Raw genomic sequence first — 14,438 nt, 5'->3', positions numbered from 1 at the left:
CTGTCCCAATTAATAAAATAAGATGTAGAATGAAGTTGGGTAAGGCACACCTTTACTCCAGCATTCAGGAGGCAGAGGCAGGTGGATCTCAGTGAGTTCTAGGCCAGCCAGGGATAAGATCCTGACTCAAGGGGCTGGAGAGATGGCTCAGTGGTTAAGAGCACTGTCTGCTTTTCCAGAGGACAGGGGTTCCATTACCAGCAACCACATGGCAGCTCACTACTGTCTGTAACTCCAGGATCCAACACCCTCATACAGACATACATGCAGGTAAAACATCAATGTATATAAAATAAAAATACATAAATTTTAAAAAAGATCCTGATTCAAAAACAAAAATGTGAAGCTATTCCTTTTGTTCCTTTGAAACAAAGTCACAGTCAGGCATGGTGGCACGTGCCTTTAATCCCAGCACTTGGGAGGCAGAGGCAGGTGGATCCTTGTGGAGTTCAAGGCCAGTCTGGGCTACAGAATGAGTCCAGGACAGCCACGGCTACACAGAGAAACCCAGTCTAAAACAAAAACAAAAAGTAGCCTAGGCCTTGAACTCATTTCCCAAGTGCTGGGATTAAGGTGTGTATCACCACATCCAGTCCTGATGGTGCTGGGGACTGAACCCAGGCCTCTCTGTGCATGCAAGGAGGCCACATAGCCATATCCTAAGCCCAAGTGTGTGTGTGTGTGTGCACATGCAGTTCATATATATTAGTATATATCAATGGTCCCTCTCTGCCTTATACTTAAAAATTTTCATTTCCTCACTTGGGGATCTGACACCCCCCCCCCCCCACACCCACAGTCTGAGTGTGTAACCAGACTAGCCTTGGGTGTGAGAGCCTACTGCTGGGTCACAGGTGTGTGCCACCGCACCTGGCCTCTGGGCTTTACTTTAAAAGGGTCACCTGTTGGCTTTTCTCTTGGTGGCAGATGGCCGCCTGTATAGGGTCCTCAAATCCTTGCTATGTCCTGGTTCTACCTTTCAAAGGTAGCTGGGTATTCTCCCTGGAATTTCAGATCAATGCCCCCAGCCCTCAGTGGGACTCTGCTTGCCAGGAGGCTCAGGGGAAAGCCTTACCAACAAGCTGTCTCAAGATGAAGGTCAAACAGTTCCTTGCAGCGGAGGGCTGTGGCTCCCTTCCCTTTTTGACTTGTTGGTCTGACATGGCCCCTACAACTTTAATGCCATCAGTGGTCCTCCTTGAGCTTTGAATCTCTTTGACTTCTGCCCTCTTCTGCTGCTTTCAGCTCTAGAAGGCTCTCTGCTTTTATAGGCTCCCGTGACCAGAGCAAGGCTCCCTAGATATTCCAGGAGAGTCTCAGTTTAAGGTCTAACCCTTCAGTATATCTGTAATCTTCCCGTAGCTTTGTTACACACAACAGGCTACAGGGATGAGGGCTCAGGCATCTCTGTGGAGCTATGAAGCCTTTCAAAGCTCTTATTTCTTTATCTTCTGTACAGGACAGTCCAGCATCACCTCTCCCTTTAAAGGGGAGTTTGAAACAGTCTCATCTTTTTGAAGAAAAGAAACTGCAGACACCATTACACCCCCAAACTTACATGAACATTGCACTTTCAGCTGACAACCATGAACTGTGATGCTCGTATCAGGTTAAATTCATCTGGTGGATTGAAGACTTGAGATGGCTGCCTTTGACACACCATTAAGTGGCACTTACAAAAGCTGGCTTTGCCTGTATGTTCTGGAAATAGTGATCAGACAGACTGGAAGCTGGGATGCGGCAGCCTGGCAGTCACAGGGAGGTCCCCAAGGTGAAGCCAGTGAGGCTTGGACATCCTTGGGATGTCGGAACAACTTTACAGATTGGGTTTTTTTTTTTTTTTTTTTTGGGGGGGGGCTTTTCAAGAGACAGGGTTTCTTTATGTAGCCTTATCTGTCCTGGATTTACTTTGTAGACCAGGCTGGCCTCCAACTCACAGAGATCTGCCTGCCTCTGCCTCCCTGAGCACTGGGATTGATTATAGGCACGTGCTACCGAACCCAGCCTAGCATTTCAATACTACCTAGCAAAGATAAAGATATAATTAAAATATATGTATACATGTATTTATTAATATAGAATACTTTACAAATTTGTGTGTCTTCCTTGCACAGAGATCATGCTATTCTTCTCTGTATCATTCATCTTGGTGTGTGTGCTCCTGAAGCAAGCATAGGGAAAAGCAGAATAGTTTTAAAAATCATGGGCTCAAAAAAAAAATCTCACATATGTAATATCTACATATATACAAATAAGACAGGATCTCACTATATAGTCCTGGCTGGCCTAGAACTTGGTGTGTGGACCAGGCTTGTTTCTACACCAAGCTGGGGTCTCTGAAGAGAAATGGCAATCACACACTTGCACTCTCCCAAAAGGCTCTTCAAAAATATGTAATTTTTTTTTCATTTAAAAAATTTATTTATTTTTATTTTATGTGCATTGGCATTTTGCCTGCATGTTTGTCTGTGGGAAGAAGTCAAACCTTGGAGTTACAGACAGTTGTGAGCTGCCACGGGGGATGGGGGTTGGTCTGGTGGTCTGTATATTCACATCCTAAATTCTGGGCCCCAAGATCTGGTGCATTCTCACATACACAGAACAATGTTGTGCATACTTTGCCCTCCAGTTATCTGTGATTGGTTAATAATAATATAAAAGCTGGACAGCCTATGATTGGGCAGAAAAGAGGTATGCGGGGCTTCTTCAGTTCCCCGGGCTTGGGATCTCAGGGAATGACTAGGAGAGAAGAAGGAAGAAAATGGAGAAAAAGGGCATGGACTGATGAAGCTGGTGCAGCCAGGACCAATACTGGCAAGTAACTTAGGGCGTGTGGCCGGGAAGTAGCCAGACTAGCTTAGAAAATCAGTATAGATAGCACCCGCCTAGTTACTGTGCTTAAAGTTTGTTGAATCAATCAGTAGGCCACAATTATTTGGGAGCTAGCCAGCTTAAAACAACCTACTGAATTAATAAACACTTTACAATAGCAGGTGCTGGGATTTGAACCTGGGCCCTCCGGAAGAGCAGCTTGCGATCCTAATCATCGAGCTATCTCTCTGGCTCCTCTTTTATGTGTATGGATACTCTGCCATACACCATGTACGGGCAGTAGCCATCCATGGAGGCTGCAAGACGGTGTTTGATCCCTGGAACAGGAGCTGCAGACAGTTGTGAGCTGCTATGTGGGTGCTGGGAATTGAACGTAGGTCCTCTGGAAGAGCAGCCAGTGCTCCTAATTTAACCCTTGGGATAAAATGTAGAACCAAATATTCTGACTTGGGTTCAGCAGTGGCTTTTTAGACATGATACCTGAGTCACAAGTAAAAAAAAAAAAGACAACCTACAAGATGGGAGAAAATATCTGTGGTTCATACAATGGCATTTCATATGAGATATGTTGAAAATACAACTTAATAGTAAGACAAATTACCCGATTATAGAATCAGAAAAGGATCTGAAAACACAACAAACTGAAAACACAATAAAGAGCCGACAACATATGAAGAGATGCCAGTATCAACAGACAACGAGGGAAACCAAGTCAAAACCTCAGTGAGAGACCATCTCCACTCTGCTAGGTGTGAAGGAATGCAGAAGAACAAGGGCCTCTGGGTGAGGGTGTGGAGAGACTGGAAGCCTGTGTGCTGCTGGAGGCCACTCAAGGGTCCCGCCCTACAGAAAACAGTTGTCAAGATTGGCCAGAGAGTGTCTCGTGTGGCACTGTAACGAAGAATCGCCTGTCAGTAAAAGGCCGATGCCCGTTAGCGGAACCACACGTGCTGGCTTGTCTTGCTCACCTGCTGGAGGCCTTGTCCCCAGTGAGGCAGCACAACCCTTGTAAAAGGCTAGGAGCGGAGGTGTGTGCTTGTGGCCCGGAGCTGCTGAAGCAGAAGGCAGAGCCTGGGGCTCACTGGCCAGCCTGACCAAGCTCCAGGCCAAGAAGAAACCCTGCCTCAAAAAACAGGTAGACGCAGCATGAAGGACATCTGGGGTTGACTGCTGGCCTCTATGTGCATACGCTTACACCTGAATTTACACGCACATTGCACCCGCACAGGCACCCACACCTGCACCCGCACAGGCACCCGCACAGGCATCCACACAGGCACGCTGCACACAGTGAGACCTTACCTCAAACAAACAAAAAGAAAAAAGTTTACATATGATCTAGTAATTCCACTCCTACAGGTCTACCTGAAAGAAATAAAAACACAAAGCAAAGAGGAGTGCTTATAATGTTATAATGTTATTGTGTGTGCATTACATAGGTATTTATATATAATATACTATATATATATTTCCCCCTCACCCCGTCAATACAAATCATATAGGGCCCAGTACTAAATAACAATCTTTCTTCCTTAGTTTTATTGAGCACAAGCCAAGAGAGAAAAAAAATTCCTATATGGCAGTTTTTTATTTGTATCAAGTTACAGAGTACCATCCATAAGCAGAGGGTTACAGTCTGAGCATAATGCAGATGTTGGGGAATTAATAAGGCGTCCCAAGTCCAGCAGAGGTCTGATGCACACTGCAGTGTTTATGTGGAATAATTCGGTGTGATTAACATTTCTGTACCTTATTTAACCAGTGTGTGCACACACACCTTCAACCAAATTAAATATAATTATATAAAAAGCTCAAGAATGATATTAGCATTAATTTCTTTAAAAAGTCTATTATATTAAATCGCACCTGAATTGAAAACAGAAATGTAAAAAAAAAAAAAACCAAAACCTGATCAATTTGCTAAACACAGATGAATTTACAGACAATTGAAATGAAATAAAAGTTTCTACTGAAATGTTGTATTCCTGTTTGACTTCTAAGAGGCACTAACAACCTATGGAAATAAACATTTTCCCCAGATTTCAGAGAGACTAAAGGTTCTAGGAGTAGCACTGAGCCCTCTAATTAATAGTGAGAATCATGGTGGGCAAAGAGAGCGGATAATTTCATTCTTTCTCGTGGCAGGAAGGCCTGGACGTGGTCACCGCGCTCCACTCCCCGGCCTGAGCTCTCCCCTCCCGTCAGCGGAAGTCTGGCTTCTCGGGAAAGGTGCAGCCAGATCGCCTAATTATGACGCTTGCCGCATAGTGCCCTGCGCGGATGCATTCAGTCAGGGGCTTGTCAGAGACCAGCTGAGACAGAAAACCTAGAAGAGACAAACGAAAGACCGTGAGCGCGGTGGAACAGCACCGGCAGTGCCCGAGAGCTCGGACGCCGCCCAGGCACGCCGCCTCCGGGTTGGCCAGAAGCGTGTTGGTAACTCTGGGTGCCACCTGCCCTGCTGTGGGCGGCACCACCTAGCAGTTAGCGGCTGAGTGCCGTGAGAAGAGGAGAGCAGAAGCGTGCGGCGTGGCCATTCTCTCTGCTTCCCGGCTGCCCGCTCCGGACAGCCTGGCAACACGGCAACAGGTCTGCAAGTGTGTGCCACAAACCCTTCTTCTCCGAAGCTCTGTGTCAGGTATTCTGTCAGTAATGGAGCAGTTTAGCGAGTGCTGGTGACAGGTACCACTTGGAGTCCTTGGCGATTAAGTTAGACTTTCACTCTCTCGTGGGTTTCCTCCACGTTGTTACTCCTGGTACAGTGCTATCTCAGGAAAACGCTATCATCTCTTGAGAGAAAGATTCAAAGTGCTGACGCACGGAGCACACCCGCAGGCTCAGTGCTTGGAGGCAGAGGCAGGACAGTCAAACGTTTAGTCATTCAAGGCCCCACAGTCAATTCAGGACTGCCTGAGCTATGGGAGTCTGTTCCAAAAACCAACAAAATCTGGGTGGTGGTGGTAGGGGGAGAGAAGAAGAGAGTGAGACAGACAGACAGATGCACTAACGTCACAGCTGGGGTCAGTCTGACGTTAACATGAAGCTAATGCAGAAACAGCATTAAAAGGAACCAGATTCACTCCCCTTCTTCTAGAAACAGTTTAAACTATGTGAAACCAAGCCCTTCAAGCATTTTGCGTTAGCCACACAAGGTTTAAGAACGGGAGGACAAACAAGAAATAGAAATGACTAATTGCTATGCATGGTTATCAGGTCACGCAGTGTGGCTGACCAGGTCTGTCCAGTGTCATACAGCGTGTGAGGAGGCAGAAACAAATACATTTCTAGACATTCTGACAAGACAGATGGAGACAAGGAAGACCAGTGTAGGTCAGAGAGGTGGCGTCACTGTGGACTCTGAGCAGATGAGGGGATAATGAAGAAACACCATGAACAGTGTAAGCCACAGACCTGCCGCATCAGGCCAGCCGGCACTTCCCAGAGGGACACAAAAAGCTACGGTGGGGCTGGGACCTGTGCCCAGACAGGCAGGCAGGTCTCTTAGTTCTAGGGCAGCAGGACTATAGAGCAAGAGCCTGTCTCAGAGAGAGTTTCTTACAAAGAAAATCGTAGACCATTCTTTGTGTGGACAGACCATGTCCGCCTCGGGTGTGCCTGGTGCTCAGCTTCCTTCCATTCTTACTGTCAGTGCTTCCTCTCAAACACCATCCCAGAGACACATGCTGTCACTGCTGAATTCCATTGAATCGTTAAGAAAAACATTGCCAATGCTGGAGTTTTCAGAAAACTAAAAGGAGATGCTCTGTACTCTAACCCTGACCCCAGCCTTACCCTGAAAACAACACTCCTTATGAACAGAGAGGATTCGGGAAAGATGGAAACATTCTGAAGAAACTGGAGCAAATCCAACCACAGCACATAAAAAAACAAAACGGCGGGAGAGGTGGCTCTGAGGTTAAGAGTACTTGCTGGTCTTGCAAAGTCCTGAGTTCAGTTCCCAGCACCCACATGGTGGCTCACAAACCCTGCAACTCTACTTCCAGGTGACCTGACGCCCCCTTCTGGCCTGTGTGCTACACTTGCATACAGGCAGACAAAACACTTAGACACATTAAAAAATAAAAATAAAAACAAAAGCCTGGGATGGTGGGCACATCCTTAATCTCAGCACTCAGCAGTGAGAGAAGGAATTTGTGAGTTTGAGGACAGCCTGGTCTACACAGTGAGCTCCAGGCTAGCCATAGCTACATAGTGAGAACCTGTTTCACCCCTGATTCCCTAACAAGATAATAAGAGCCAATGAGGTGGCTTTTCAAGTGAAAAAAGTGCTTCCATGCACACCTGATAACCTGAGTTTAGTTTCCAGACCCCATTATGGAAAAGGAGAACTGACTGCTGAAAGTTTTCCTCTAACCTCCATATAGGTGCCATGGCATGTACATTCTCTCTCTCTCTCTCTCTCTCTCTCTCTCTCTCTCTCTCGCACACTCACACATGTATTAAAAACATGGTACAGTAGTATTATCTCAAGCTGTCAAGGTTAGGCTAATATTTTAAAATATTGATATGTGTCAAACCACATATAAAGACCTTAGATCACCCTAATACATATAGAAAAAGCATTTGATATCTATTCCTAATTTTAAAAATTCATAAAATAAGAATAGAAGGGAACTTCTCCACCTGGGAAAGAAATTTATAAAAATTTACTGCTGCTATTTTTAAGGTGAATGATGAATGTTTCATTTTCTCCTTAAGACTAAACCTGAAGCAAGAATGTTTGCCTTCCTCCTCTGTGGCAGGGATTCATGATGTAGCTCAGGGTGGCCTCACCCTCACTTGAGCTGGCATCTTCCTGCCTCATCCTCTTGATAGTAGGATCACAAGTTTCCACCACCTGCCCAGCTGAAGTGCTCTCCCGCACTCTCATGGAGACTTTAGCGGATCATAGTGAGCCATGAATATGGAAAAGGAAGTCACTTTCAGGATTTGAAGAAGACAGGATTATTTATGCCTATGACTCAGAACAGTAGACAAGGGGGCTGAAGACACAACTCAGCAGTGAAGAGCACTGGCTGCTCTTCCAAAGGACCCAGGTTCAATTCTCAGCACCCACATGGCAGCTCACCACTAACTGTAACTCCACCTCCAACAGAGTGGACACCCTCACATAGACATACATGCAGACAAAATAACACACATGAAATAAAAATAAATAAGTTGGTTAAAACAACAACAATAGTAGACAAGGCACTAGGAGTGGTGGCACACACACCTTTAATCCCAGCATTCAGAAGCAGGTGGTTGTCTGTGAGTTTGCCAGCCTGGTCTAGCCATAAGTCCAGGCAATCAGGGTACACAATGAGACCCTATCTCACTACTCTGCTCAAAACAAAACAAAACAACAAACAAACAAAAACCAGTTGAAGCTGGGTGTGGTAGAGCACGCCTATAATCCCAGCACTCAGGGAGGCAGAGGCAGGAGGGTGGATCTTTGTGAGTTTGAGGCCAGCCAAGTCTACAAAGCAAGTCCAGGGAAGCCAAGAGAAACCTTGTCTCAAAAAAAAAAAAAAAAAAAAAAAAAAAAAAATTGAACGTGTCATGCCCATCTGGTGGCAGGGACACAGATAAGCACTCTACTGTGTCAGTGATGCCAACGGCCAGAATTCCCAGGATATTTTGGCACAATGGGGTAGCATATCCTTTAGTCCTAGCACTTGGGAGCTGGAGGTGAGAAGGTTAGGAGTTCAAGGCCATCCTCAGGCACTCAGTGAAGTCTGAGGCCTGCTTGGGTAAAGGAGACTCTCCCTCAAAAACCAAAACAATAATACAAACAAAAACTTCGGAATCTCCCTAAGAGCCTGTGGAATCTAGAAAACTGTTACTGTTACTAGTTTGGTAAAGCTGGAGGGTAGCAACTGAAAAACCAGCTGAAGAGCTGCATTAGCACATGCGCACGTGCACAGAAATTATATCTCGTAGTGGACAATTAAAAAGTACAAAATGCTACTTACTCATAGAGTCAAACACATGAGATACCTAAAAATATACCTGAGAAAGTGGTGCAAGAACAGCCACGTGAAAAATGACAAGGCACCATGAAGGAAACAAAACACTGAGCCAACTGGGGTGTCAGGGCTGGAAGGCGGAGACTTAGCAGCTGACAAGAGGCCTGTAACACTTGGACGTATGTTAGCCCAGCTACTTAGGAGGCTGAGGAAGGAGGCCTGCAAGTTTGGCATCTGTCTGGGCATCGTCGGAAGACCCTGCCTCAAAAACCAGAACTAGAATAAAAAAGAAAAGACACTGGGGGGGAGGGCTGGGGGTATAGCTGGGGCTAACCTTTGGTCATAGTGTTCAATTCTCAGCACTGCAGACACAAAACCAACCAAAGCAGAAGCCAAAAATAAGACTGAGTGGAGTGTGGTGGCACATTCCCGTAATCCCAGCACCCAGGGAGGCATAGGCAGGCAAATTACTGTGAGTTCGAGGCCAGCCTGGTTTGCAAAGCAAGTCCAGGACAGCCAAAGCTACACAGAGAAAACCCTGCCTTGAAAAAACACTGTGGCATCTGAGAAATGACAGGAGAAAATCTTTGTGAACTTGAGTCTGCTGATGGCAACTTTAGAAGCTCTCTCACTGTGACAACCCAGGCCCTAAGTGCAAGCTTTTCCAGAAGACACATGATCTGGATTTCATGTATATGCCTGTGTAACCTCAGTACCCAGAAACAACACCAACACCAGCAAAGAGAAATTGATGCCAAATACATGTAGGGTAGAGCAGCAGCACCCATTAAAGAAACGCAAGTGAGAACGGCAGTAACGCCACTGCACTTCATTAAAATGACAACGTGGCAAGACCAAGCCTGGGTGGGGATGTGCATCTTCCCAAACTTTAAGCACACTGATTTAGGAATGTAAAGCAAACTTATTGAATCATTACTGCCGGAGAACAATGTGTGTGCGGCCACGTGTGCCTAAGAGGGCAGCTTGTGCAGTCAGTGTTCTCCTTCCATCTTTATGTGAGTTCAGGTTGCCAGGCTTGCTCGGCACATACCTTTGCCCAGTGAGCCATCTTACTGGCCCTGGAGAACAGAAAATGATGAGACCACTCTGCAAAAGGATTCATCAGTGCTTGAAAAAATTAAGTTTGGGGCTGGAGCAATGGTTTGGTGTTTAGAAACCCAGGCTACTCTTACAGAAGACCATGGTTCCATTCCCAGCACCCATATGGCAACTTAACAACAGTTTGTTACTACAGATCCAGGGGATCCAATGGCCTCGTCTGGCCTCCTAGGGCACCAGCACACAGGTGGAGCAGGCAGGCAGGCACTCATAAAATAAACATAAACACCGTTTTAAAAAGTTAAATGTACCTACTATACTACGACTCAGTCGTTTTATCTCTAGCTATTTACTCAAGGTAAATGAATGCAGACACGCATAGACTTGTGAGTGTTCACAGCAGCTTTACTGTGACAGTTTCCAAGAAGAGGCAATCCAAGTGGATGAGACAGCGGAGGAAAGGATTATGGACAGGCAAGGAAATGGTGGACACGCCCATAGGGAGGGGCATCACAGGTCAAGTTTATAGAACTGCACTTTAACATAAAAGGGAGGGAGGAAGGGAGGGAAGGAAAGAGGGAGGGAAGGAAGGAGGGAAGGAAGGAAGGAAGGAAAGAAGGAAGGAAGGAAGGAAGGAAGGAAGGAAGGAAGGAAGGAAGGAAGAAAGGAAGGAAGGAAGGAACGAAAAGGTTGTAGTTACAAATAAGATAGGTCAAAACCAGAAAAACCTGTGCTACTGCCCCGGGAACTTGAGCTGTTGCTGTGCTCTGGTGCTCGGAAAAGGATAATGAGAAACTGCTCAGCAGGCAGACTTCCGGGCCTTCCCTGAGGCCCCGGGCAGCCTGGAGAGCAGGGTGGAGTTGGAGGTTAATTTGAAGCCGTGGTACAATGACCTGTAGAGATCACACCAGATTTATGTTCTTCCTTCCTCTTTTCTCTGGCCAGGCCCGGGAAATGCTCTGTGTTTGATAAAATGTCTGGCCAGTCACAGAAGAGAATTAATTTGGTTAACAGAATGATGTATTTAGAAGAATGTGAACTTATTTTCTCAAGAGTATTTTTTATCATGGTTTTCAGGAATAGGCACAGGTCAGTATAAACTTTCTGCCAGACTCTGAGACTGAAATGTTTGGCCCACACAGCAAACGGAGCAGACTCCGGATTCAGAATGGGATCAGCTTACGATGGAAACACGTCTATTAGAACCCTTATAAGCAACATCTGTTTTCCTCATTCTTCCTGCCATGATCTTTGTGAGAAAAGCTTGTGTCGTGGAACATTCTGTGAAACTAAGTGCCGGCACCCTCCTTCTGAGGGGAGACCTGGCTGCCGACCGTGGCGCAGCGCTCTGAAGTCTCATCTGCTCTGACAAGGAAAACCTGGTGCTGACAAAAGTTAAGACCTTTGGCCCCTGGAGAGCAGCAGCTTTTCAATCTATTTTTAAAAACAAGCAAAGACAAACTACAGATATTATATAATCAATTATAAGTGGAACCTTCAGAAAGTACTCTTTATTAATCATAAAGCCTGTATGAGGTTACTTAATGTACATGCTTATATTTGAAGAAACAATAGGAAATTCCTTTAAAATGTGAATGAATTAACAGCCCACATCTCCCCCCATCCCCCAGCCTTCAGAGAGGGTCTTCCTGTGCAGCTCTGGCTGGTCGGAACTACCTATGTGGATCAGGTTGTCCTCCAACTTACAATGATCCACCTACCTTTGCCTCCCCATGCTGGGACTGCAGACATGTACCACCATGCCCAGCTTCTAATACACTTCTGTACCTCAAGAAATACATGTAACAACAACAAAAATGACTACCTTAGCAGTATTTATCACGCTTATTTATTTAGTGTGGAGGCAGGGTAGGTGCTCTGGTATTGGAGTCACAGATGATTGTGAACTGTCATGTCTGTGCTGAGAACCCAACTTGGTCCTCTGCAAGAGTGTCCAGGGTTCCTATCCACTGAACCATCAACTCCCCCTTCCGGCTTAATCATGTTTAGCCAGAAATATGTATCACAGCTTTCGACTTTGTTTACCTACAGGCTAAAGAGCATGTTGGTTCCTTCTAAGTCTTGTCATTTATGAGTAAAACTGCCATAGACATTTGTGCACAGGTTCTTGTGCAGACATAAGTTTTCAACTCATTTGGGCAGCCAAGGAACACAATTGCTGGATCATATGGTAAGCATATGTTTAGTGTGTAAGAAACTGCCAGACTGTGTTCCCAAGTGGCCATCCTAGTTTTCATTTTTCACCAGCAGTGAATCAGAGTTTCTGGTGCTGTACATCTCTGCCATGTATGCCACACATGCAAACTCAAGATGGTGGTGAAATGAGATGAGAAAGGTTTTCCTCTCTGTTTTCAGACAGCACTTCCTATAGCTCAGGTTGGCCCCAAGTTCTCTCTACATAGAGAGCTGAGACAGCCTTGGATTCTTGGTCTTCCTGTCTCTACTTCCCAGGGGCTCAGATTACAGGGACCTCCTCATCTAGCTGGTCTTTCCACTGTTACTATTTTAAATTTTGATCCAGGCATAGCTGTACATGCTTGTGGTCCTAGTCCCTGGGAGGCTGAGGCGAGAAGTCCAGCTCTAGGCTAGCTTAAAAGACATAGTGAGATGCCGTCTCAACAACCACAACCAACTCCCACCCCGCGTTTATTTAAAGAGAAACCCTCCCAAAACAGAGAGACTGAGAAGGGCTTCTTACCACACCCCATCCCAGCAACTCCTCAACTTTCCCAGCATCCTCTCTCTACTTCATGCCTGTTAGCTTCTGAAAGTCACATGACGCAACCCCAGCTTCTGTAGCTGTTTGCGGTGGCTTTGGTTTCAGTCCTCTGGACAGGTACAATGATTTAATTAATCATTTGCTTTCCTGACTGCTCTAATGCGGTGATTTCCAGACTGCCTCTGTCCCTGGCCTTACTCCAGCTTGCTCACTGAAGTTATCGATACTCTTTATATGTAAGTAATATCAAACTTCACACTGTACAGTAGTGACAAGTTAATTACATAGTTATTAAGAGATAATGTGGGAGTAGTAACACAAGTTATCATGTAATTACCTTTGTTCCTAAAGGCATTAACATGCAATTAAAGCAAACGTGATACGATATTTTAGCAAGCAACAGTACTGAACTCCTTTCTTGTTCTTCTGTGAGTGCATATGCATTACTCTGTCATTTCTGGGTCAGTTTAGTTTTCCAGTTCTATATTTTCCTTTTTAAAAAGACATCTGCCCTTTAGAAGCTGGGTGTGGAAGCTAAGTGTTACATAGTGAGTTTCAGATTAGTCTGGGCTACTGAGTAAGACCCTGTTTGTCTTTCTTGCTTGCTTGCTTACCCATCCATCCATCCATCCATCCATCCATCCATCCATCCATCCATAGAGAGGCTTTCCCTATAGTCCTGGCTGTCCGGAATCACAGAGAACCACCCAGTTCTGATGCTGAAATTAAAGGTATGTACTACCATGTTTGGGTACCCTGTGTTTAAAACAAACAAACAAAACCAAAAGCAAATAAACCAAAAAACACAGCAAAGACTCTTGCCCTTAGTGTTGACTGTGGTGCTTTCTTACCCCTACCTGCTCACCCTCATCTTCTACACCAACAGACACCAGATCCAAGCTGCCACATAGCAGGCGAGGCTGTAAATCAAAGGCTCTACTTTTGTTAAGGTTGGATATCTGAATATCTATGTACTGGGCAAGATGTCAAAGACTTTAAAGATAGATAACATACAATGTTTGTCTTAGATTTTATGCTTCAGGAGGAAAAACATATGTATGCATCTGAAGATATCAAGAAATTCATCCTAGCCAGGCACAGTTGTGCACACCTGTAACCCCAGCACTCAGGGAGGCAGAGGCAGGTGGATCTCTGTGAGTTCAAGGCCAGCCTGTTCTACAAAGCAAGTCCAGGACAGCCAAGACGACACAGAGAAACCCTGTCTCAGAAGAAGGAGAAGAAGAGGAGGAGGAGGAGGCAGAGGAAGAAGAGAAGAAATGCTTTCTTGGAAAAGGGGTCATGAACAGGGCTTTGGTAGGTGCTGTAAGAGATGTATGTTATATGCAGAAGAAACAGAAGGAAACATTAGAGCAAAGCACATTTTGGAGAACAGTAAAGGTCAGTTGTATGGAGGACATGATAGGAAAAGCAACATGGAGAGCAAATGTTGAAAGTCTCTGATATGATATAGATCTGGGAGCGTAAGACAGTAGAGTTTTGATTGCAGTAGCTCTGGTCAGGTAATTCTGGCAGAAGCAGACAGGATGTTACCAGCAAGACTCAGCAAGGCCCCTACAGCATCCCGGCTGCTGCTTAGAGCGCTGTGCTTAGAACAGCAGCTTCTCTATCACACAAGCCTCACCTACGGCGAGTTTGAGTTTTGCACTTCAGTTGTGCAAAGCATTTCAGGCCAGAAAGAAGAGCAGAAAGATGGAGCTTGCAGCTAAGAGGAGGGGAAGAGATAGGGACAGAAGGCCACAGAGTTCTTTTAGATCACTGTAGGGACATGGACTTTTTATGTTAAACAAACATGAAGCCATTGCAGATAGAACCATGAG

General features: G+C 45.5%; 1 protein-coding gene and 1 non-coding gene across 7 annotated transcripts in view; both read right to left on the bottom strand.

The window, feature by feature from the left end:
* Positions 1–2,069: 2,069 nt before the first annotated feature.
* LOC132653921 (U6 spliceosomal RNA) lies at positions 2,070–2,172 on the bottom strand. Its single transcript, XR_009591742.1, has one exon. It is a non-coding gene; the product is annotated as a U6 spliceosomal RNA (small nuclear RNA).
* A 2,058-nt stretch (positions 2,173–4,230) lies between these two features.
* The window catches only part of Adk (adenosine kinase), a 422,206-nt gene continuing 411,998 nt past the window's right edge, over positions 4,231–14,438 (bottom strand). For all 6 annotated transcript variants that reach the window (XM_060382086.1, XM_060382091.1, XM_060382090.1 and 3 more), the window contains one exon: positions 4,231–5,158. In XM_060382086.1, the coding sequence (XP_060238069.1) occupies positions 5,034–5,158 (125 nt within the window). In that variant the 3' untranslated portion in view covers positions 4,231–5,033. The remainder of the gene's footprint in view (positions 5,159–14,438) is intronic.

Source organism: Meriones unguiculatus, chromosome 4 (genome assembly GCF_030254825.1).
Source record: "Meriones unguiculatus strain TT.TT164.6M chromosome 4, Bangor_MerUng_6.1, whole genome shotgun sequence".
Classification (NCBI taxonomy): domain Eukaryota; kingdom Metazoa; phylum Chordata; class Mammalia; order Rodentia; family Muridae; genus Meriones; species Meriones unguiculatus.
Note: the sequence above shows the minus strand (reverse complement) of the source record. Positions and strands in the feature narration are given on the sequence as shown.